Source organism: Myotis lucifugus, unplaced genomic scaffold, assembly GCF_000147115.1.
Source record: "Myotis lucifugus unplaced genomic scaffold, Myoluc2.0 scaffold_25, whole genome shotgun sequence".
NCBI lineage: Eukaryota > Metazoa > Chordata > Mammalia > Chiroptera > Vespertilionidae > Myotis > Myotis lucifugus.
Genome location: NW_005871073.1, coordinates 3,869,222 through 3,895,098, shown reverse-complemented (window position 1 = coordinate 3,895,098; position 25,877 = coordinate 3,869,222). Strand labels below are relative to the sequence as shown.

The following is a 25,877-nucleotide window of genomic DNA, read 5'->3' as shown; positions in this document are numbered from 1 at the left end:
CACAAGTAGGGTGACGTGGATGTGCTGTGTTTTTCCAGAGAGAAATGGCGGCCCTTTTACAAAGGTGACAGGTGAACCTAGTGTCACAGAGGGTGATAAGGCTGTGACACTACTGCAGGAGCCCCGGAGAGACTCCGCGCCCAGGCAGGGAAAGGGTGGTTGATGAGCGTGCACGAGGACCTTTGCCAACACAGGGAAAATGTGGAAGAGAAGGGGATAAGACTGAGCTTGGTATATTCAGTAAAGGGTTTGTGGAACATGGCAGAGTCCCTCAGAGAATGGCTGGAGGGAAGGAGTAAGACATAATGGTGTCACTAGAAAGGGACTGGGTCTGCCCAGCACAGTCTGGAATGTGTGGGTTCTTGACTTTGTGCAGGGAAGTTTTCATAATACGAGTTCAGGTGATTTTGAGAGTAGGTTTATTAAAGCTGGGACAGTGAAACAAAGTAAGGGCTTAAGATAGAAGTGGCAAGATCACTGTAACAGGAGTGAGTTAAGGCTGGGCTGCCTAGACCCAGTCATAGAAGTGAGCCAGCTGGGCTGTGTGGACTCAGGAAAGAAAGTGACAGAGGCAGAAGAAGTGAGCCATGCTGGGCTTCATGGACTCAGGAAACAGGTTACAGAGGCAAAAGGAGAGGCTTGGGAGACAGGTTCAGGGGGTTAGCTCTGGACGAGCTGCTGCTGTTGCTGCTCCCCTGGTTGCAAGTCTCATGGGAACCCTTAGAGCTCAGGAGAAAGAAAGCAAAGATACACTCCCGAGGAAAGGAGAGAGGGCGTGGGCATGCTCAAGGGGGAGTGTGCACTGGCATCCTTTGTCTTAAAGGTTTTTATCTGTTTTCTAAAGGTAGGAGTTTTAGGGTAGGTCTCAGGGGAAGGTCTCAACAGACTATTCAACAACTTTCAGGCTGTGTCCTTTGATATGCTTATGCATCAGGATGAGCATATAGGGGAGTTTGGGATCATTCTCTGGTCAGTTTCACTGTTTTACTTTTATCTTGGATTTGTCTGGTTCTAATTGGGTTTTTGTTATTTTTTCCCCTGACTTCATCCATTCTGGGGTTTGGTTGGCACCAATAGCATCAACTGGGTCTCTGTTATCTATTTCCCTGACTAGGGTGTCTAAGCTACTCTCTATTTGGGGAGGAGAGGTGTAAGTATCCTTGGTTAGGGGAGATGCGATCTTGTGATTTATTAGCTGGCTAGGTCTTTGTTTACTATCTGTCTCTGTTTCCTCATTCCACTTGTCAAGGAATTTCCTAGCTTCTTACTAACCTGCCTCCGTGGGAAATGCACAGGACAGATGGATCTAGCAACAAACCCTGGCTCTGACACTTATTAATCATGTGGCTATGGATGAGTCTTTTATTTTCTCTGAGCTTTAGCTTTCTCATCTGTAAAATGGGTGGAGGGAACAAGAACCAACTCTTTGACACTTTATACACTTGCCTCTTGCCTCTCCTTCATCCTCATCTCCCATACCCAACCAGTTGCTAAGCAACTTTGAAAAGTTGAGTCTACATTTGAAAAGTCTCTGAAATCTGTCCCTTTGTCCCAAATCTCATTGAAAATTTCCCTTGTTCTATCTCTTTTCCTTGATAAATGAGAGGAAGTTACTCAGGCCTCTAACTCTTCCTGAGTTACATCTGTAGGCTGTCAGCCAGCATATCGTGGTTTGAAAGAAATATAATCCAACAATACGTCTGGGGACTAGCCATCACGTCAAGATGTCCAGACCACTTACAGGTAAGATATATATGTGTGTACGTGCGTGTGTGTACCTACAATGTGTGTACGTACGTGTGTGTACCTGCAAACATATGTATCTGGTTTAGAAAACTCAAAGTTTTCCTATAAGGCACAGCATTCTCTGGGTTCTGATTGCTGTCAGCTAAGCTCTCCAGGCCTTCATTCCCACCTCACCCCAGCCTCAGCTTCTTTAAACCTCTTCAGCACCAATGACCATCACTGACACAACTTTAGCTCCCTATTGAATTGGCTGAACATGAGTGTTCATCATCACGCCCGTCTATCCTCTCTCTCTGTTCACATCTTCTTCCCCCCCTCTCTTTTTCCTTGACCTCACTTCTTTTCAACTGTTCTCTGTTCTCTGGGTCCTCACTGTGACTCGTTGAGTTGGTCCATGTCCTTTGGGTTCCACTTACTTCCCTGTCCAGCTGGACACAAGGCCTTTCCTAGTAACTTTGAATCCTTTGCTCCCTTTGAATTATATTGTGCTTCCCCGAGAACCACCGGACTGCTCTCTCTGCCCAACCCACCATTTACTTTATATGCATCTACTCTGGGTTGCTAAGAATTCCTTGAGCAAGTCAGAAAATCAGGCCAACTGGGTCATACTACCTAATTTCATTATAGCTTTTAATGCTTCTTGGCAAATATTGTTCTCTTTTGCTGATACTAAATTGGATGTCCATGGATGGATTCTAATACATTTCCCTATTGTTCTATGTCCTTAAATACTCATAGTTTTATTCCTCTCACTCTTACACATTTTTAGTCTTCCTATTCACTAAGAAGGTGAAGATGATCTCTTTCCTCAACATTTCCAACACATATGTTTCTTCTATTCCTTCTTTCTCCTATTTGGAAGACTTTATACAACTATTCAGCCTAAGGCCAACTTCTCTGCTTTGGCTCTTGTAGCATTTTCATTCATAGCACTTTTCACAGTATATAATAATAATGTGGCATATATACACATATATGTGTATATATATATATATTCAGCAGGCTGTTGCTAGGAATTGACTCTCTCTGACTGGAAAAAGTGAAGAAAAATAGACCTTTATCCTCAGACAGTATCTCTATTAGTCTGAAATGTATTGCTGCTCCAGGTTATTTGATGAGAGGATGAAACAGTCCAGTGATAGGGTCAGCTGAAGGTTATATGAAAGAACTTATATATATATTACTTATATAAAAGTCTGGAATATATATATTACTTAAAGTCTGTCTTCTATATTAGACTCCATGGTCCACAATTATAGGATACTAGAGGCCCGATGCACGAAATTCATGCAAGAGTAGGCCTTCCTTCCCCCGGCTGCTGGCATTGGCTTTCCTGTGGCACCCGGGACCCAGGCTTCCCTCGCAGCCCTGGCTTTGTCTGGAAGGTCGACTGGGAGGACGTCGGGTCTAATTAGCATATTACGCTTTTATTATTATAGATGGGTATGTTTTGCTCACTATGGTGCTCAAACACAGTGACTAAAACACAGTAGACACTTTATAATAGTGGCTGAAAAAATAATTTACTGATGAATGGATCCTTTTCTCCTGCCTACTTCAAACTCTTCACTCTCTCTTTATTTGTGCACATTAAATTTATTTCTCTCAGTTGGCACTATCTCCTCTCTCTTCTGTATAACAACATGCTTGGTTCTCCTCAATGCAAGTAAAAATATTTCCACCATTCTTTGCATCCTCTAGTTGTCCTATAGTCTTTCCTTCCCCTCCCTCCCTGTAGCTTATAACTACCCTTTTTCATTTCCTCCTTTTTCATTGACTCCTTTTACTCTTGCAAGCTACCCCCTAACCTCATCACTCTCTGAAATTGATTTTTTTAAGTTTAACAGTGATTGCATAATTGTCACATTATTTAATGACCTTCTTCTAGTCTTTACCATCTTTGACTCTTTAGTAGCATTTAACACCACTGATAGACATCTTGAAATTCTCTCTTCCCCTGGCTGCCAGGACACACGGTTTAACTATATTCTCTTCCTTCCTTTGCCAGGGTGAAGCACACAGAGTAGAAACGGCTTTACGTTGGGATCCCCACAGAACCTTGCATAGTGCCACAGGCAATGCCGAGGAGCTGTGTGGCCCCACAAAAACGAAATGACAACTCTATTCCCTTTTTCATAAAAGGAACACTGGACCAAAGGACTCGAGTTCCAGGTTCACATCTCAGACCTTTATCTGGTTAGATAACTTTGATCTAATTACTTGTCCTCTCTGAGCTTCAACCTCTTCAATTACAAAATAGGGATGATTATAATGCCTATTTGTTGTGAGGACAAAATGAGGTAATACATGTGAGTTGCTTTACAGTAGCTGGCATAGTGTGACACTCAATAAGCATCATGATTATTATTTGTTAAAAAAGGCAGCTAGTGTTAGTGAGGCTTAACTATCCTTCAACTCTGAAATTGGAATCTATAACTTTGCTTCTATAAAGATTAGACACAGCATTTTATATTGTGGCACTATTTTAACATCTTTGAGGATGGCTGGTCTTCACAGTGATAGCTTGTGGAGGTATCAAATATCTTTTGCAAATCAAACAATCCTATTTTTAGATAGTCCTCAGAGTTATTTAAAAAAATCCATCAGATTTCTAACTCTTGAAATATTTCTTTCTCTCTAAATGAGAACGGGTGCCAAGGATGGGTTCAGGATTTCATGATTAAATGATTCCTTTCAGAGGAAACCTATTATGCCCTCAGATCATGAGCTGATTGAGCCCTAGGAATGATCCTCATCCACGGTGGGCCCCTGAGTCAGTCTCTTTAAACATTCTCTCTGGGGAGAGCTGCATCTCCATGCCAAGTTTCAGCAGGCTGTTGCTAGGAATCGACTGTCTCTGACTGGAAAAAGTGAAGAAAAATAGACCTTTATCTTCAGACAGTATCTCTATTAGTCTGAAATGTATTGCTGCTTCAGGTTATTTGATGAGAGGATGAAACAGTCCAGTGATAGGGTCAGCTGAAGGTTATATGAAAGAACTTTATATGGGACTGGAAACTTCTTGATGGCAGGGCCTGTGTCCTATTTATCAATGCCTGATGTATGGTGGTCACGTAATAGTAGATAATGAATGAATGAATGAATGATGAACAATTTGGGAGCTTCAGGGAGGTAGCCCTATACATGACATTGGAAACGAGGAGACTTTGTTTCTGCATCATTCCTGCACTGGACTAGCTGAGTGATCTTGAGAGAGTCACCTTGTTTCTTTGGTTGTATCTGAATTGAAGAGTCTGGAATAAATTAGGGATTTCTTGTGTTATTTTGTATACTTTCCCTAAATATTCCAGCTTCCCTTCCATAGTGCTCCTTCCTGAGGAAAGATTATTCATCCCCATGATTTTGAACTTGAGTTCCCAAGTGACTTGCTTTGGCTAATAAAATGTGGGCAGAGGTAGATATGTATCATATGTAGGCAGAGGTTTTTTGTTTTGTTTGTTTTTTGCTAGTATAAGGTTTTCCAAGTATCTTTTCTCTTTGCCATGATACTGGCAATGACTTAGATAGTAGGGACTCAATCAGTATGGTCATCAGAGTGAAGGCCAGTCAACTGTCGATGAACCCGTAGCATTAATTCAGAGTAAGAACATGAAGAGGAGGAGGAGGGAGAGGAGGAAACAGAAGAAGAAGCATCTTTGTTGTCCTACACCACAGAGATTTTTAGGAAGGCTTACTTGTTACTACAGTAGAACTTAACTTCTTCTGACTGATACTCTCCCCAAACTGTCTGTGTATCAGAATCACCTGGGGTATTAAAAACATTCTTGAGTCAGTCAATCTTTGAACCTTTAGGGTTGAAGCCTGGGAATTTACAGTTTTAGAAAGTTCCCCAGAGAAAATATACAGATATCTGCAATTTACTTTGAAATTTGTAAGGGAAAAGAAAGTGTATTGATGGACAGATAGAAGGACCGATTTGTGATGAGACAAGTTAATGTTAACGGTAGAATCTAGGTGGTGGATATACAAGTGTTCACTATAAAATTCTTTCAGTTTTGCTGAATGTTTGAAATATTTTCATAATAAAGAGATGATCTTCAAGAAAATTCCCCTGGTGATTCTGATTATTAGCTCGATTTGGAACTTCTAGACTAGAAAATCTAAGGAAAGCAATTTGCTGTGAACTCCCAGTGGTCACTGCATGGAATCTTGTTGTTATTTAATATTTACTATGTAATAATGCTGAGATAATGGTTCTATCATAAAAGAATACTGGATAAAATGATGGTGGATAAAAATCCTCATTGCCTTACCAATAGCAGAGCCATCCTCTCCCTTGCAGATGAAGTGAACTTTCTGCTTTCTCAGCATCAGACCAGAGAGAATAGGAGGGAGACTGTGGCCTATTTGGTACCAATGGAGTAGGTCAGAGACAAACCTGTTTGAGTTGTCATTGCAGACTGTTCAGATAAAGATACCTGGTTCACAATGCTTTTGACTTGATATTTGATCTAATAAGTATCTTCTCTCAGTGTTTCATTTGTAATAATTTATTTAACCCTTACAACTATTTGCAGTAGGTGAAATTTGTAATCTATTATGCAGATGAAAAACGGTGCCCAAGGGCGCACTCTGCCTTGGTAACTGCTAAGCTCCAGAGCTTCTCCTGTAAGGAAATCAAATCTGTTGTTCAGAAAGGTAGCACAGTCTTTAGTCAACCAGGAGCGGGGCTTCCATCATGGCCCCATAGGGTTGCCCGATGAAATATGGGACATCCAGTTCAGCATTGCATGAGACATACTTACACTAACACTGTCATTGTTTCTCTAAAATTCAAATTGAACTAGTTGTCCTTTTTTAAAAAATATATATTTTTATTGATTTCAGAGAGGAAGGGAGAGGAAGAGAGAGACAGAAACATCAATGATGAGAGGGAATCGTTGATTGGCTGCCTCCTGCACGCCCCCCACTGAGGACCGAGCCCACAACCTAGGCATGTGCCCTTGACTGGAATCGAACCCGGGACCCTTCAGTCCACAGGCCGACGCTCTATCCACTGAGCAAAACCGGGTAGGGCGTCCTGTTTTTTGTTTTTTTTTAAAAATTAAATCTGGCAACCCTATAAGGCCCCACCACTTATTAGCCTGGAGATTTCATCTCTGTTTTGACAACTCCAACAGTCTGTGATTTTGGGAATCAGTCAGCTAAAACCTACCACAGTAACAGTGAGACATATGAGATGTCTAATTAAGAAAAACTCTGAAATTGGAATTTATAACTCTAACTCTTCCACCAACAGAAGACAAGGAAGGTTCAGGTCTTGGGCGAGACAAAAGGGTAGGCACTCGGGTGGTGGTTTCTCAACATTTCTGCCCTGTACTGCTGGGTGAGCTCCTACAGTCCATAACATGTTGATCCCATCTCCATCCTCACCCCGTCTCCATCCTCACCCCGTCTCCATCCTCACCCCGTCTCCATCCTCACCCCGTCTCCTTCATCCTGACCCATCTCCATCCTCACCCCATCTCTATCTTGACTCATCTCTATCCTCACCCTGTCTCCTCCATCCTCACCCCATCTCCATCCTCACCCGTCTCCATCCTGACCCCATCTCCATCCTCACCCCATCTCTATCTTGACTCATCTCTATCCTCACCCTGTCTCCATCCTCACCCGCTCTCCATCCTGACTCCATCTCCATCCTCACCCCATCTCCAAATGGACAGAGACCAGATTTCCGAACTACTCACGAGGAAACACCACTGCAAACCTGCCCTTTGTTTCTTCACCCAGGGGTCCCCAGGGCCTGTTCCAGACACAACCCACCCAACGTACAGACTGGAGCCTCCCAAAGTTGCCTTCTCTGGCTCTGCTAGTTTTGGTCTCCGAATTCTTGGACTTCATTGCTCTGTCTCTTCCAGATTCTTCTCAAGTTTATGAAACCACCTTATTTCCTATTTTGTAGCCTTTCACCTATGATCTTAGGCATGCATTAAATGAATATAATTGGCAATTTATACTTTGTCTCTCCCTTCTCCTTTTCCTTCCTTCATAGGAAATAGTTTTCCTCCACTGCAAAAGAAATATATGCTCCTTATTAAAGATATAGATAATCCAGAAAAGTAAAAGAAAAAAAATTCTCATGACTCTGAAGGTAACTGCGAAAAAGACATTTTGTTTTGTTTCTTTGCAGCTTTTTCTCTACACATTGTTTTCTGGTTTTATTTTCATTGGGAATCTGTCTGCTCTGATATTTCTCCTCTCGGGCTTCTGTGTTCTCATCTGAAAATAAGCTCATTGGACTTGATAAATTCCAAGGTCTTTCCCAGCCCTACCAGTCTATGTTTTTGTTTTTGTCAGAGAACTTGGAGAATATTTGTGCTTGCAACCTATTTTTGTGCTGTAGAAGAAAGTGAGGGTATTTAAGACAGGCAGGGGCATATTTGGTGGGTGTTAGTTGGAATACACCTGGGGTTTTGTGTTCAATGTTGGGCCACACCACAGAAACTGAAAGTCTTCTATGCTGTGGTGAGAATGTAAAATTGATGTCACCTTTCTGAAGGGCTGAAGGGCAATTTGGTAATATTGGTCAAAAGTTTCCACATTAATGGATTTATCTTAAAGGAAAAGAAATTTATTTGTTGCATAGATATTACAGTATTTTTAATGAAAGCAAAAAATTGGGGGGAATGCACATTTTGAGTAAGCTGAATAAATTGTAATATAGCAATACAAAGGAATGATATGTAGTCATTAAAATGATGTATTCAAAGAAGACGCATACAAATGAATACAAACAGTATGACTCCATGCATATAAAGTTCAAAAACATCACACCTATGGCATTCTTTGCAGTGGGCGTTGAATAGAAGGGGCTGAAGGGAGCCTTCTGGGATGCTGGTTATGTTCATGCTTGATCTGCATATTAGGAAGATGGGTATGTCCACTGAGTGAAAATCCATTCAGCTAAACACTTATGATTTGAGTGTTTCAGTTTAATTACAAAAAATCTTTTAAAAATGACATAGGATATTGTTTTATAATTTTGGAAAAATGCTCATGGTATTTTGTTAAGTGTAAAGAGGTGCAATGAGGTGCATCATCTCGTTTTGATGAAAAATGTATATTTTTGACGGAGTCTTAGGAAGACCATCCTAAGGACAATAGCTGTCCAACAGAAAGAGGCCCTCTCATCTGCAGGGAAGACCAAGAGATGCAGCCAGTGCCCTCCACGAGGGCTCAAGGCTAGGACAGTCCCTTCCAAGTTCACTGACACCACAGTGGGGCATGAGAGAGGAGGGATGGCATTACGGGGGCTTGGGGGGTAGCCCAAGAGGTACTGCTGGCAGCTCCCGAAGAAGCAGTTCCAAAGTAGGGCTGCAGCCTCTGTCTGCTGGCCGGGCTGTTGTCCTGGCTGTGAGGGTGGACTCTCCACCTCTCGGAGGCCCAGCCTAATTCTACTTCCTGTTGCTGCCATGGACATGTGGTGAGCTCGGTCCTACTAGCGATTATTAACAACCAAAACTTAAAACAAAAGTCAAACCCACTTTTCCCACCGTCAGGAGAAGGAAGCCTGCATGAGAATTAGAGTAGAGACACAATTTCTATGCTCTCTTTTATTCTAAAAAATTAAACCTCACGATTTTTTAAATAGGCACATGGGTATTTGGAATATACATTTACCAGCCTCCCTTGCAGATGAAAGTGTCCTTGTGACCAATGGGATAGAAGCAGAAATGGTGAATACAACATCCAGGAAGTGACCTAAAAGGGAAGAAGGATGTCTTTCTCCCCCATTTCCACTTTCCTGTTTTGTTTTTTTAAAAAATATATTTTTTAATTGATTTTTTACAGAGAGGAAGGGAAAGGGATAGAGAGTTAGAAACATTGATGAGCTGCTTCCTGCACGCCCCCCACTGGGGATGTGCCCGCAACCAAGGTAGATGCCCTTGACCGGAATCAAACCTGGGACCCTTCAGGCCGCAGGCTGACGCTCTATCCACTGAGCCAAACCGGTTAGGACTCCACTTTCCTGTTTAATGGACTTAGGGCGTAATGGCTGGAGCACCAGCAGCTATTTTAGGATATGAGGTGACTCTGGAGAAGCCACATAGAAAAGTAATAAAATAGTTCCTTATTTTTGACAATGGGTGTTTATTTACCACGACCTAGCTTGGGAAACTTGGGGACAGTCACTTTATCTGAGCTCCATCACATTCCACCCATCCACCCACCACCCACTCACTCATTCATTCTAATTATATGGAATGTCTACTGAGTGCTAAGTTTCTCACTGCTTATCATTCTCTTGCTTTTTTAACAACACATGTTGGAAGGAGGGGCAGTCTCAGGGCTTGCCTCAATAGCTCCACCAAGACCAAGCTGAGGACTTGCAAGAAAACAAGACTGTATTCTACATGCTGCACTGCCCATGCCAGTTCCCCATGCATTTACTACAAGAGTTAGTCCAAGCAGGAAACTATGCCATTGGACTAAGTAGGTTCCTTCCATTTTAACCCGAGGTCATTCAGCTGGTATGGATGGACGAGTGTGTGGCCCTAACGCAGTGATCAACTTTCTGCTAGAAGGCATTTGTCAAAGCATGGGAGCGCCATGAGGGACGTCTTTAGTCAGTGCCCCTGACAATACGAGAAAAAATACCAACTGGGTCACAGGAACCTGTCATGCTAAAGCCTTGATCACCTGTTGGTTGGTTTAAATATATTTTATTTACAGTTAAAAAGATGCCCTGAGACTCTTATTTCTGGAGCTTGGAGCAAAATGAGAGGGAAACACTTTGGAATGCTACATTTAAAATTATTTAAAAAAATTGATTTTTAGGGAGAGAGGGAGAGAAAGGGAGAGTCGGCTGCCTCCTGCACACCCCCTACTGGGATCAAGCCCACAACCCGGGCATGTACATGTGCCCCGACCAGGAACCGAACCAGCGAGGAGGACACCCAATCACCTGAGCCAATGGACCAGGGTGGGAAGGCTACTGTTTGGAAGCTAAAACAGTCACCGTCCCCTGAACCGCTGGCTTGTTATCCTGCTTCATTCCTCAGTGCTAGATATGGTTCCTACAGTAAAACCCAGGTTGTTGTGCTGTAAACTGCAGGATTGTGTTACAGGAGAAAGTGCAGCCTTCAGACAGGCTTACGCTCAAGGCCCAGGAGACACTTCCTCACTTCCCCTCGCCCTGATCCCAGCCAACCATTCCGCTCCAGGTGAAACCCCTCTTAGCGTCAGCCCCTTAGGGAGTGTTTAATTTTAACAAAGGACAGCAGAAACAGATACAGGAACTCACCCACCCTCTTCACCTCTGTTATAGCTCCCCCAGCTTACAGGTACCCTACCCTCATTCCAAACACCGCTAATCCCCCTTTCTCAGGATCCTCTCTTTCTTTTAAAAAATTTATTATTGTTATTATTATTATAAGTTGTTGTTAATCCTCACCGAAGATATATTTTCCATTGGTTTTTAGAGAGAGTGGAAGGGAGGAAGGGGAAGAGAGAGAAACATGGACATGAGAGAGGCACGTTGGTTGGTTGCCTCCTGCACATGCCTTGGCCAGGGCTAGGGATCAAACCTGCAACCCAGGCACATGCCCTTGACCTGAAATCGAACCCAAGACCCCTTGGTGCACGGGGCGACGCTCTCACCACTGAGCCATGCCGACCAGGGCAGGATCCTCTCTTTCTTATTGGTTGTCTCCCCTCACTTAGCATATAACAGTTATGTTAGCTAATGCTTGTCCAATATTTACTGAGAGCACTGATGTGTTAACTCATTCCATCCTCACATCACCCCTGTGACCCAAGTACTACCATTCTTCCACATTGCAGGCGAGAAAACTGAGGAACAGTGGGTAATGTTCACAGGAAAGGCACCCATGATATGTCTTCTCAGTAAAGATGCAGTGCACATATTCTGAAATCAGTGTGTGTTGGGAGGGGGTTCAGAAATGGTTCAGATATTTTTATGGATTCAAATCGTTTCCTGTTTTGAGGTTAATGTAGAATTTCACATAATTGGAAGAGACATGGCTGGAGCATGCAGAGGTCTGTTTTATTGATGTTCATTGGATGTCTTATTATTTTGTTTTTATTTTCAGACATCACTAGTTAGTTATACAGGAAAGCAAAGGAAAGTAGAAAATGGAGGCACATATTCAAATTATTATGGCAAACTCTTCCCTCACCCACTATACTCCCGCAGCCTCACCTACATTTTGGTCTCTTTACTACGTATCTCCATACACTTTTAGGGCATCGGCCTTGAAGTCTGAGCAACTTGAAAGAAAGAAAGCCATTTCTTCAAGAAAAAGAAAAAAAACTGGCAGCATTTGTTGCTAATGAGAAAATCCCAGTCTTCAAGCCCCAACCTATCACTTACCAGTGAATTATTTAACTCTCTGTCTTACTTGAACAATTAGGATGGTGGTACGACTCCATGGAGTGGATACAGGCACTAAATAAGATATAAAGTGCCCTGGCCGGTTTGACTCAGTGGATAGAGCATCAGCCCACAGACTGAAGGTTCCTGGGTTCGATTCCGGTCAAGGACATGTACTTCGGTTGCAGGCTCGATCCCCAGCCCTGGTCTGGGCGTGTACAGGAGGCAACCAATGTGTCTCTCTCACATCGATGCTTCTCTCTCTCTGACTCTCCCCCTTTCTTCCACTCTCTAAAAGTCAATGGAAAAATATCCTCGGGTAAGAATTAACACCAAAAAAAGAAATAAAGTATTACATATAGTGCATGGTATGTGCTAGTGTTCAATCAGATTTTTTTTTTATTTTCTTCCCGAGTCGTTTTTATTTTTATTTATTTATTTTTAAATATATTTTATTGATTTTTTACAGAGAGGAAGGGAGAGGGATAGAGAGCCAGAAACATCGAGAGAGAAACATAGATCAGCTGCCTCCTGAACACCCCCTACTGGGGATGTGCCCACAACCAAGGTACATGCCCTTGACCGAAATTGAACCTGGGACCCTTCAGTCCACAGGCTGATGCTCTATCCACTGAGCCAAACCAGCTAGGGCTCGTTTTTATTTTTTTAATTTAACCAAACACGTGAGTCAATTCCACAAAAAAACATTCAACCTGAGCCCCAAGAAAATACTCTCTAAAAATTAGACTTATTCATTGAAATACTAAGTTTTGAACAAAAATTCTCATTGCTCCAGTTTTTCTCCAGGGAATAAATGGGAATAGTTGCTCAGTGGTTAAAAATGCACAGAATAACACAAAAATACTGTACAAGTACCTCTCAAAGCTTACTACTTAAAAGCAGCTTATCAGCACCAATGCAAGGTACACAAGGCCATCTGTGTCCCCGACACATTGAAATCCAAGCCATTGAATGATGACTTGATCATTATGCCATTAGCATCGCACCTCATCTGTAAAGTCAGATCATTTTCCAAATTGAAGCACTACTACCAAGGCTTTGAAGAGGAATAATGGGAATTCAGGTGATAGGCAGGCTGTGAAAAGCAGACAAGGGAAAAAGAAGCCATAATAGATAGTGATCAAGAGATTAAAAAAAAAAAGGAGAAATGTTCCAGAAAAAGTTGTGAAAGACTCTGGGAGCCTATTAGTGGGATATAATGAGGGTATTTTTACATTTTCCAGATAATTTTTCATTTCCAGTAATGACCGAGTCCCTGTCTTACATATTGGCATAATTCTCTATCTTGTGTGAACAACCAAAGCCCGTAAGACCTTTTCAATCCTTTGATCACCAGGCTCTATCCTGTGACATCCCTTATCTGAGCTTTGGAAGGTGTGTCTATAAACAGCAACTGAGCTGCTTTCTTCCTGAACACAGAGGTAATATTCACAAAACATTCAAAGGGCCAGCGAGGTTTATCCGTGCCACCTTTGGGCCACTTTCCCAGAACATTTCCCTCCACTCAGATGACTGTCAGTGTTATTGCCTACATCCATCTGTAAGTATTTTGCAAATGAGCAAAAAATAGCACCAGCTTAGGGCGAGAGGTGGTGGAAGGAGGGAGTTGATGTTGCTTGTTCTCAGTGAGGGGGTAGCAGCTCCATGGAGTCAGGAGCATCTGATGAGGCTCGTAATTAACCTGAAAACCCTCCTGCCACAAACAGCAACGGCAGCAGCCTGCTTGTCCGTTCCATTCCAGGAATTCCAATTGCTGTTTCGGTTGTTATGGAAACTGACCACACTGCTTCTTAAAGAATTCATTATTCCAACAAATATTTGTTGTTCTAGTCATTATGGGGCATCTAAATGAGCGATGCAGACACGAGGGACGGAGGAGCTCAGGGGTGGAAGGCTGGTGATTAGAGAAGACTTCACAGGGAGTTAGGACTTAAACCCCTCCTGGGGCATGATTAGCTAGGGGAGAAGACAGTGCAAGTAAAAAGATTGGCAAAAGCGAGAAACATTCAGATAATAATGATGCAGGAGGGGTTGGAGCGGAAGACTTGGGGTGCAGTGGGAAAGGGGAAAGACACATAGAGGCCAGTAGGGAGAGGGCTTTGAAGGCCAGTCTAAGGAGTCTAGACCTTTCTGTGGATAAAAGGGAACTAATAAAAGGGCTCTAATAAAGGGAACTTTGAAACCAGGGGAGAGTGCCTTAAGGACATTCATTTTATCTTATGACTAACAGTGAGGATGTCACCCTACCCTCTGCTAATACTACATAATACTATAGCTCCACTGTGGTTCTGGTAGAGGCCAAGATAATAATTTAAAAACTAAAAAAAACCCAGCCATCTTCTCATCTAGACAAAACCACACTTGTTTCACTGACATCAACTGACTCTTGTTTATGAAAACTCATCAAAACTGCTCTGTATGACATCCTGAGTATTTTCACGAGCTCAAATTGACCTGCAATAATAATACAGCCCCCAAACATCATTCTGCCATCTGACGAGAAGTGTTTGGAACCAAAGCCTTAATTTTCAAGCAGAGCCCAGTAAGTGCCCTAGAAGAAGAACTATTATTTTTCCTCAGATCACAGTGGCTTTGTACCTTTTACTGCCCACACAATAAGCTGAAATATTTTTTTTTTACTAGAATAGTGACTGACCATTAAGTTGACATACTGGAGAGGTTGTTTGGATAGAAGAAAAGCCTTTTGCTCAGAGCAGCAGTTCTGAGTGTGATCTGTAGACCTTCTGGGATCTCAAGCTTTGTCTGACGCCAAAGATTTTATATTGTGCTATTTGACCTAAGGGCACAGGATTGAGGGACAGGGGAGCTGAAATCTTTAGTTATCCTAGACAGATAGAAGTGACGTTTGAAAATACATTTCAAAATTCAATGGTGAGTGCTAAACTATGGGTACATATGAAATAATATTCATCTTAGAGACAGTAACAACAACCACAAAATATGCGGTATTATTTTTAGAAGCCTTTTCTGCACCATATTTTTAAAAATGCAGATGTCTAAAGGATCATTCCTTGGATTCCTGAACACCAAGTTTAAAGAGGCTCTCCTCATCCTAATTTGGCCCCTAAGATAAAAGCTAAACAGAAAGTATAATTTATTGCATCTTGGCCTTGATGCCAAGAAAACTGAGTAAAGTTTATGGGGAAAGGAAAATTTTCTTTGAAAATATGATGTGTTTCTCTTTGGTAAGGAGTAGAAATAATGCACTTTTACTTCCTGGAAACAATGCAAAATAAGTTTGGCAAGAATCCATCCAGATCCCAAGGTCAAGTCAACTAGAGGCAAGTAAGCCAGATATAGAACCCAGGTTGGGCTCAAGAATTGTTGCTGCTTAACACATGTTCTTTTGGCTGGAATTCTTCCCTTCTCTCACCCCCCATTAATCCCTTCAATCATCCCATCTCTTCCTTCAGTTCTTTGCTTAAATGTCACCTCCAAGGGAAACCTTCCCTAATTACCCTGTATAAACTAAAAACCCAATTCTACCCCAAACCCTCCGTGTAAGTTTTTCTATTTCAGCTCTTTGTAGCCTTTCTAATTTTGTGATAAAACTTTGATTGGTTCTTCTTTTTCATTTAAGATGGAAGCTCTGAGATCCCTGTTCATTGCCCAGCATGGGTCCAACACCCAGTAAGGATTTGGCGGGTGACTGAATGTGGGAGACAGTCCAGGGTAACAACCCACACAAATGAGTGCTGAAGTGGGAGGGCCCATTGAGAACCCTCCGTTGTCTGTGCTGAAAAGATACAAATCCAAACGCAATATAAAACTGTGCAGATGAATGCAGCAATCCGAAAGCCTCTGGGTGTTATCTTAACTAAAAAGGAGGCAAGACTTCAGAGGGTGAGAAATGAATAGCCTTTTCCCCTACCAAGTTGTTATTACTAGCAATTGCATTAGAAAATTGAGGGCTGTTACTCACCAATCATGAAAATAATTTTACACTTCCTCAAATCTTCCATGAAACCTTTAAAGTAAGAATAATTGAAGTCATTGGCAGGAAGTACTGTATTGAAACCCTGATTTTGCTCATGTTACGTAAAAACCAAAATCTTGTAGTTTTACTTGATAAGAAGCTTGAATATGAGTAAGTGTGTTAATAGCCCATAATGAAATGGCATCAGTGACCATTACGGCCTATTCCTAGACCCAGGTAACATATTTTCATTTAAACACAAATGATCACCTTTAGGTAGTGAAACTAATAAGCCATTAAATAACATTAATCACAAATAAAGATAATTTTTAAGAAATTACTTAAAAATTTCTTAAGTGTCTCAGTTGTGAGTTACTTCATATTTTTAAACATTTACTAATCTCTCTTTGATAAAGAGAGTATGGAAGACAATAGTTTACAAATAGTTCCTATGTACAAAAAATAGTGCTATTTTCCATTTAAGGTAGTGATATAAAATTTATTTTAAAAATAAATGTATATAAATAATAATAGTGAGTCAATTTAGTGAAAAGTATTATGTAAATAATATATGGTATAAAAAAATAATATATGGTATAATAAGTAGTATAGAGATAAAGCAAAAATCACAAAGGTGACAAGTGAAGACTGAATTTTGGGAACCACTGCTTTAAGGCAAAGGTATGATTAGACATCTTGGCAAAGTGGGAAACCCTCTAGAGTTTGTGGAGCCCTAACAGATGCTCAGTTGTCACGTGCTGTAGTAGGCAGCCAGGAGGGATGGGTAGACATGAGCTCCATTTTTTATCCTGCTGTCACCTGACTTGATTTAGGCAAATGACTTCTTTTCCTTGCACCTCAGTTTCCCCATTTGTAAAATAAAGGTGTTGGACCCAATGGTCTCTAATTGGTTCAAATACCCATGACGTGTGGTTCCTGTAAATGCATAGGCCACATGAGGAAATGGCCCCCTTTGTCCCTGGGCCATAATTATGATGCTGTATGTTTGAGATATCTTCCTAAAGTAAACCAAAATCCTAAGAGACCATGGGTGAGAGTGAGGTCCCCTGAAGAGATGGCCACAACCAAAAACTTGAACTGGGAATGGCTCTGGGAGCTCCAATCTCAAGGCTCAGAAAATGCCAGTGGTTACTGCTTGAGTCTGGAAGCAGGGGTGCCTCAATTAGAAATATGTTTAGAGTGAGGATCTGAGGGTAGAGAAAACAGCAGTCCCACCCACGACTGCTTCAGAGAGGAGCAGGGACAAATATTGCACTTTTGCTTAAGGCCATCGGGCTTCATTTATGAAGATTAGACTTTACATGCAATCAGGAGTTGAACCAGTTACCGCACGGTGAGAGTTAGCAGGCCGCTTACTCAACTGTGCCAGGGCAGGGGCAGCCTTCTGCCCTGGACCTGGGGGTTTTGGGCAGGCCGACAAGGTGTGGGCTCGTTCAGGATGCTGTGAAGTTCAGAGTGGGATTCAGTAGAAGCCACTTTGGGAGACACTGCTCCGACCTACAGGCCATCCTGGGCAAATGGGGATGGCAAAAGCTCAAAACACAGGCCTTAGGAGAATCAGAGAAATTCATCATGTTCAAGTCCTTCTCCGACTGGCTAATTTCTGAGCAGCTTGGTCTCACACCCGTGAGGATGGGGGTGGGGATGGCAGGCTGATTCCACAAACAAGAACTTCTAGAAAGGTTTCTCTGTTATGCTTAGGCAAAGGCCGGGCAGAGATTCTAAACCAGTGGGTGGGTGTGGACTATGGTACCAAGAGTTAACATTCAAAGTCATGTTTTCAGAGCACCAGGCTAGACAAACAAAACAACATCGAAGCTGAATCCTTCCCTCAGCTGGGCAGATGTGGCTACAGATAGAATAGGAGAGGACAATTTTGAATAATTTATTATTCTTGTTAACCCTATTGCTAAGGGAGATACTTTACAAATTGCAAGATACATTGACTAGACAGTAATATATTGCAATGTAGGATACTGTGATTTGTTCCACTTCATGAAAAATTTGCATGCAGTTTTAAAGTAAAGACACTCAAGTTCAAAGCTATTGGTGTTTTTGTTGGAGCTCCAGGCCCCTGGGGTGTGGGGGTTCCTGGAGCAGCCCTCTCAATGGGGAGAGCCTGGAGAGGGGGGCAGGATGGAGTCAGCCCTGGGCTCCTAGGTGGAGCTCCAGGGTCTTTTCCTGGTTCAGAAATAACTGCTTTTGCTCATCCTATGGGTGTGAGTTGACTAAAGTGACAGGTAGAATGTAATTACCTGGATAGAGAGGAGAAGGTTTTTATCTCCCATCTTGGTGACAACATTACAAGTTTTACACTTTAAATAAACTGATTGGACTCTGATTTATACTTCATGCCTTATGTAGATGCTCAGTACTTTGGAAAGTTAGGTCGTTTTTTCTGAGTTATAAAACTTACTTTTAGTGGAATTGGGGTAATTCATCTATATACTCAATTCTACCTTTTGCGGGAATCCACTATGAGCTGAGTGAAAGGCCTAACAACAGGGGGAGGGGAGAGAGAGAGAGAGAGAGAGAGAGAGAGAGAGAGAGAGAGAGAGAATGAGAATGGACATGAAGAATTGGGTTGGGAATAGAAGGGGAACAAGTTAGGGGAGAAAGAGCTGGAAGCAGAGGAAAAAGTGAATTTGGGGTCTTTGAAGTAATTTCTTTTTTATACTGAAGGATGATTTTTGTTGTTGTTCTTTTTAATCAGAGATGCCCCAGTCTCTTCACAAAGTAGCCCAGGGAGACTGGCAGAGTCCTATGTAATCTGGAGCTTTCTATTCCAGGCCAAAACACTCGGTGCTCTTCACCTGTGGGACCAGAGGGTCATCTCACGTCCTCTGGAATTCCAGTTAACTTTATGAAGCTGAGCATCTTTTAATTTATTTGCAATCTAGGAAAGTGGCGCTGGTTATTATTATTATTATTTTTGGTATAGCTGTATCCTATTACAGTTTTAAAAAATAGTTATTTTTTAAAATTAATAATGGTACATTCATGTAATGTAGTCATTACAAATTAAGGTTATAGAGAGTTTTGAATGACATAGGAACATGCTTATGATATGCACAAAAATTGGAGGTAATATTTGTATTATATACATGTGTATTCTCAACTCTGTGAAAATAGGTATATGAACAACACTCTGGAATAAAATGTACTAGAAATGTTAACCATGATTACTTAGAGTCCATAAGGTTTTAGATAATTCTAAATTTCTACTTTAAAAAGTTTTCCACAATGAATGTGTTAATTTTATAACCAGGAAAAAAGGGCAACTTTATTAGGCAATCAATCAATCCCTATCCAGGTGGGTCTGAGTTCATTATTTGCACTTGACTCATGTTTATGTGCCTTTCCCCATGAATCCCCATGATGCCATTTGGTGACTGAGATTTTCACATACTGCTATTGCCATTATCAAATGACACTTTATCTATCACCTCATGCTCATGGATCAGCGCAGGATTAGAGTTGGGGCTATTTAGAAAGCTAACTCACTTGTATGTATTCATAGCCAATACAAACATATTTCCATGGACTATAGTGATGACATTTATTACAGAGTGATAATGTTAGGAGGTATTTTACTTAGGGCAAGCATGAACCTTATCTGTTTTGAACAATCTCAAGTTCAGATAATGTAATCTATTTTCAGTTCCATGTGTACCTAATTGTGGTTGGATTTTTTTTATTTTTTTTAGTTTTTGCAAGACTTTTAACGACAAAAATTATAAAGCAATATAATTTGGGTGTTTCTTAGGTTGCATCCAATGATACACTGCAGAATAGTAACTACTATCCAGAAAAAGGACTTGTGTTTTCAAAAACTGAAGAACGCTTCATTAACGTTAGCTAGCTCTCTCTGCTGCAGGACTTGCAGGAGCCTTGCTGTGCTGTTCTATATGCGACTCTTCCAAAGGCGATTGAGTGTTAGCGTTTCCCAAACATATTTTCCCAGAGCACCCTCTTCTCACTGAGTGTCTCAGGGTCATGTTCTCTGGGCTGGAGGAAGCGCATCTCTTAGGCATCCCTTTGCTTCTTCACATGGACCCAGAGGGGAGAGAGGCACAGAGTTCCCCTCTTAACTGTGTTCTCTGGCTAAGGGAAAAGTACATGTTGCTGGTACTTTATTATCTCTTTGCTGGTGATTAATAAAAAGACACATTCTAAGCCACCCAAGTGACAAGTTTGCTCGGTAAAGAAAACTCACCTCCTGTGGGGTCCTCTCCAAATACATTTAACTGGTCATCGCCCTGTTTATAAAAAAATAAAAATATTAGATGATAAGACTAACAGGTATTGTGTTAAACTTCTTCTTTCTGTGTGTGTATGTGTTAAGCTTCTTGCCAACATTAACATACTTAACCTTCCAAACAACTCTATGAGGGAGGCCTATTATGACCCACCTTTACAGATGAAGAAACTCAGAGTTTGAGAAGTTGACCTGTGCACGGCCACAGAGTGGCGAGGAACAAGCCCAGATCTCCTCAGAGTTTATGCTTGTTTCTTAACCTGTTCAATATCCTGCCTCATTTTCTTGGCGCAGAACCTATTTGTGGTCAGAAAAGCTGATTTCAAGAAGGCAAAACCTTCCAGGACCCGAAACTCAGATAGGGCAGTCACAGCTGTTTCACAAACAACTCTAACTTAAAGCTGGCCTTGGCCAACTTTCTGTAAAGGGCCAGGCAGTAAATGCTTTCAACCTTGTGAGCCACATGGTCTCTGCAGCTATTAAATACGGACCAAACCTTGCCAATCTCTGAAAACGAAAGCATGAAATAAGGCAAGTTGGGACGACCAGCTTTGATTGATGTCTGCCTTTTAAATTTCCGTATTATTTTTTAATCAGACAGCTACTCCATTTTCCTTATAGAAGAACCCATGGTGTTTGGAAAAAATCCTGAAAAAAATTTATATAAAGGCATTTGGTGAGAATTTTCGATCCCACCTATGTCTCCATCCATCCCATCTACCCACTTCCTCACCCCTTATGGGTAACCACTCATAGAAATTTATTTTATTTTTTTGTATCTTTCCAGATACACAGAAAAACTACTTTCAGATATCCATGGATACACTTAGCTATAAATATATAATCTTTATACCTCCACTTTGTACATAGAAAGAAGCATACCTATATTGTACATGCATATGTGTTTATATTGACATACTAATCTATGCTGTTCTTCCCCTTGCTTTGAAAATATATTATTTTATTGATGTGAGAGGAAGAGAGAGATAGACACACCAATAATGGGAGTGAATCATTGATCAGCTGCCTCCTGCATGCCCCACACTAGGGATCGAACCAGGAATCAAACTGTGACCTCCTCATTCACAGGTCAATGCTCAACCACTGAGCCACACCGGCTGGGCTCCCCTTGCTTTTTTACATATCAATATTTCCCAGAGAACGTTCCATATTAGCACAGAATGTTCTCGGTTGTACAATATTCTATTGTATGGACGGTCCCATAGTTGTTCCTTTATGATGGACCATTGAATTGTTTTCAATCTTGGACTATTTTTGAAAAATTAGTATAATAAATAACTTTATATAGAAGTCATTTCATACACCTATAGCTGGAGGATAAATTCCCAGAGAAGGGGCTGTGCAACCAAAGAATAAATGTATTTATAATTGTGATAGATTTTGCTAAATTGCTCTTGCTACTGAGGTTGTGCTATTTTGCAGGGACAGCCTCGGCCTCTGATTTGCTTTGATCAGGACTCAGTTAAATGAGGTTGCCTGGTTGCATTAATGCTCCCCTGAAAGAGCTTTGTCTGAGAACAGAGCCTTGCCTTCCTCTTTTAGAACACCTGCCCTCAGGGCAGCTCTCCTGCTTGTCTTCTTAGATTTGCCTGTGTATCCAGAACGGTTCCAGGTGGACAAGAGTATGTAATGGAGTGGCCATTCAGGGACACATCTGCATTAATTAACTCCCTTCTCTGAGTAGCAAAGACTTTGGTTATTCCTCGGGAGCCTCCCTCCTCCCATTCCTTTCTCTTGTTGAAATCATTGCACTTTGGAGCTGGGAGTATAGGTCAATCACTGAAAATCCAACCCTACCATCTGCCTCTCCCATTTTACAGATGAGGAAAGATGGTTAGCGAGGTCATGCGAGGGGCCCATGGTCATGTCATCGGGTCTTTAGCGATGCCATGGTTGTGATGGGAACCACATGTCTCACCATGTAGCAAGGCTCCTAGAATTTTGTCCCATCAGCTTAGCTACCACAATGGACCTGTTAGTGTCCTGCGCTCACCTGGCTGGTACAACCACCTCCCAGCTGCTGCTAAGGGCTCACTGGAGCCTGGCCCCTTCCTCAGGCTGGGTGACTCTGGTATAAGCTGTGCCTCAGTGTTCCCCTCAAGATCAGGCTGACCCCAGCAGCAGACCAGCAGGGACCATATCTTTGCTCAGCTACTACCCCTGCCCTAGCCTAAGAGCGTTCCTAATAACACACCTGCAAGAATCCCCAGCTGAGGCTTTGCTTCTAGGGACCTATTTGAAGCCATTCATGTCTGCCCTCAATGCAGCTACATAGCAAGAGGCCTAATAGCCTTTGCTGGAAAAGGACGGTTCAATCAGACTCTGCTTATTGCTTGTGAAACAGCTACTGAATCTATCCAGGCAATGTTAAGAGGAAGCCACTGAGTCCTGCCCCTCCCCGTTAAATATTATTGTTAAGTTATCAGACCCACACCCACCGGACATAGTCTTTCTTGTGCCTGGTTATCATGTTTTGCGAGTTTGAGGAGGGTTAATCTCAATCTATAAAGCAATGCGCCATGTTTAAATGGCCTACCAGACCTCTATTTGGCTGCTTGAGGCTGACCTGTTTTTATCCACAGCCTTCTATGCTGTTGGCCCAAATGCTTTAAATCAGCCCTAGTTTTATTTCTATGAATGCATTGATCGTGAACAGGTTTCTGGAGCGTAGACACAACTGTCATCGGCTCTGCGCCAGAAATGTGACGCGCTGCGCTGACTGACACGAAAGCCCAGGTGAATGGGATGTTTGACTGGAGGCTGTTATTTTCTAGTGATGCTCAGAATAAACCTCATGATTCCAATGTGACTCTTTTGTAAATAAAACTATTCTGGCATCACACACACACACACACACACACACACACACACACACTAACAGCCAACGAAAAGCAAAAGATGCTCTACAGCTCCTGGAGGCTCTTTCTGTTCCAATGTGAGGTGTATTCTGCATGAAAGGCATTGATTTTGGAATGTCAATTATATAAGGAGCAAACTGTTATAGAGGCTTATTCCAAAAATATCTGACAAGGTGTTTACATCCAGTTGCATTGTAGCTGCGTCTTCAGCGAGGTGTATTTTGGAAAAACACAACCCACTGATGACCAAGTGCCACCCTGTGTGCCTGTGGGTGCTTCTTTGTGTCACAGCCATTTACTGTGTGGCTGCTACATCCAGTCAGCACGTTGTCACCTGTCAGTCTGAATTGTGGGGTCAGGCTCTGTGACTACAACGAGACATTGATGACTTGGGAGGCATGATGCAGGCTACATATCTGAACAAACTGACAAAGAGAAATAGTACAAATATAGGCACAGATTTTATGTAAGTGCCACTTATGACTCATAAGCCAGGAGCCAAGGCAGCCAGCAATGATGTGATTAATACTGGTGAGGGTGGGACAGCTACAGCCAGACCACACCACACACACACACACACACACACACACACACACACTCAGGTGGCCACATCTTCTGTGCTACATATGTGATGATAGTTGGTGATTGATGGGTGAAAACCGAGAATCCTGCTGAAGTGCCATATTTAGAGCCTCACGATGGGGTTTGGGGTTCATGGGGAACGGGATTTGGGTTACTGATTTGCTTTGGTCTCTGTCCCCTCGTCTCCAGTCAAGCCAGAGCCACAAGGAGAGCAAAGGCTCCTCGCATCCAGCTCTATTTCCCCGTGCGGATGTGGAGGCAAGAAGCTGCCTTTGCAAGGCTGGCTGATGGTGCTATTTTTAGAAAGAACGTTAGTAGGTGTGTGTGTTTTCCTTTGGGATCAGAGCTCTAGCATCACCGTGAAGTGCAGGAGGACAGAGTGCGGTGAGCGACTACATGGCACAAATATAATGAACGCTCATGGTGCCACCTGGAGGCAGGGCATGTGGCGAAACGGCTGCAAGGAACTGTCAGGAAGATAGTAAGGCCACCCTCGGCACAGGATTTATGGCTTAAACCAGCAGAGACCAGCTAGATCCGACATGGAGACTCATGTCACCTAAGGGTAACCTCTAGTATCATTGTACGCTCATTGCAATAAACAGAAAGCTCATAGAACAGCGGTTCTCAACCTGTGGGTCGCGACCCATTTGGAGGTCGAACGACCCTTTCACAGGGGTCGCCTAAGACCATCGGAAAACATATATATAATTACATATTGTTTTTGTGATTAATCACTATGCTTTAATTATGTTCAATTTGTAACAATGAAATTGGGGGTCACCACAACATGAGGAACTGTATTAAAGGGTCGCGGCATGAGGAAGGTTGAGAACCACTGTCGTAGAGGGGCACAAAATGACTGTAGGAGCTCCTCTGAGAAATCTCCACCCCTTTCCCCGGAAGGTCCTGATTATTCCTCCCCCTCATTGAATACCCTACCCCCCAGTTAGATGGACCTCAACCAAGGAAGCAAGTTTCACTAGAGGGGAGCTGCTGTGTGTGTGAAGTAGCCCATTCTCGGTCTCAGTGCTTCACTAATAAGCTCACTTTCCCTTTAAGCTCCACGCTGGCTCATGTTTGAATTCTTTCCTCTGCGAAGCCAAGAGCCCTCCGTGGGCCCTGGGCCCTCGAGCCCCCGGAACCCTGGAACGCCTGCCTCAATATGAATGGAGGCAAAGTGGGCTCATCTGCTAAGAGAGGGACGGAAGTTGGATCCTGGCGTTTTGAAAGAGCAGTTCTCAGGTTTTGCTGGTGAGCTGTTAATGAAGTTTTGAAATTTCTTGGTTCATCAGCAGAAGGTTATTGGAAAACGGAAACATAACTACATTTTATCAGCAGGGAGAAGGGAGACTGGTCCTTGAGAAATGTTCTGAGTGTTTACAGTTCTCACTAAAGCCTGTTTTCATTTAAAGCAATGGGCAATTTGGAAAAAAAAAGTATGGGAAGTGGTATATAATTTACTTATACCCAAGAATTTATTTTACAACAAGTACCATTTCTCTTTCACTGAAGTGTACACCATTAGAAGTCTGCTTGCTGTGGAAGTTCTTGTATAATCGAGTAAACAGGGAGGAAAAATATAGGGGATGCTAGGCGAACCTTCTCTCAGTCTTATTAAATTGCAGGTTCTCTAAATGAGCTGCGCTAAATAGTGGTTCACAGTTCTCTAGGAGGAATGGTATTTTTCTTCTTTTATGTATGAAGTGAATATATACATAAAAAAGTAATTTAAATGTTCCCGTCTCTAATAAGGAATTTAAAAAAATATTTGTATTTTCATATTTTTTTAAAGTATGTTTTTATTGATTTTAGAGAGAGAGGAAGGGAGAGGAAGAGAGAGAAAAAACACACGCATTGATGTGAGAGAGAAACATATATTGGTTGCTTCCCATACACACCCCAACCTGGGATTGAACCCACAACCTGAGTATGCACCCTGACCAGGAATCGAACCGGTGACCTTTCGGTGCATGGGATGACGCTCAACCAACTGAACCACAACAGCCAGGGCTCTAATAAGGGATTTTAAAGAAAACACTTTTTTCCGATGTTTTCCTATAAATTCCTGTTTCC

The 25,877-nt window shown here is 42.2% G+C and overlaps 1 protein-coding gene across 1 annotated transcript in view; it reads right to left on the bottom strand.

Moving 5' to 3' along the window:
• AK5 (adenylate kinase 5) overlaps positions 1–25,877 on the bottom strand; it is a 188,041-nt gene that overhangs the window by 24,445 nt on the left and 137,719 nt on the right. The window contains exons 9-10 of the mRNA XM_023751811.1: positions 20,299–20,341; positions 16,068–16,112 (exon numbers count right to left, since the gene is read on the bottom strand). Coding sequence (XP_023607579.1) covers positions 16,068–16,112; positions 20,299–20,341 — 88 coding nt within the window. The remainder of the gene's footprint in view (positions 1–16,067; positions 16,113–20,298; positions 20,342–25,877) is intronic.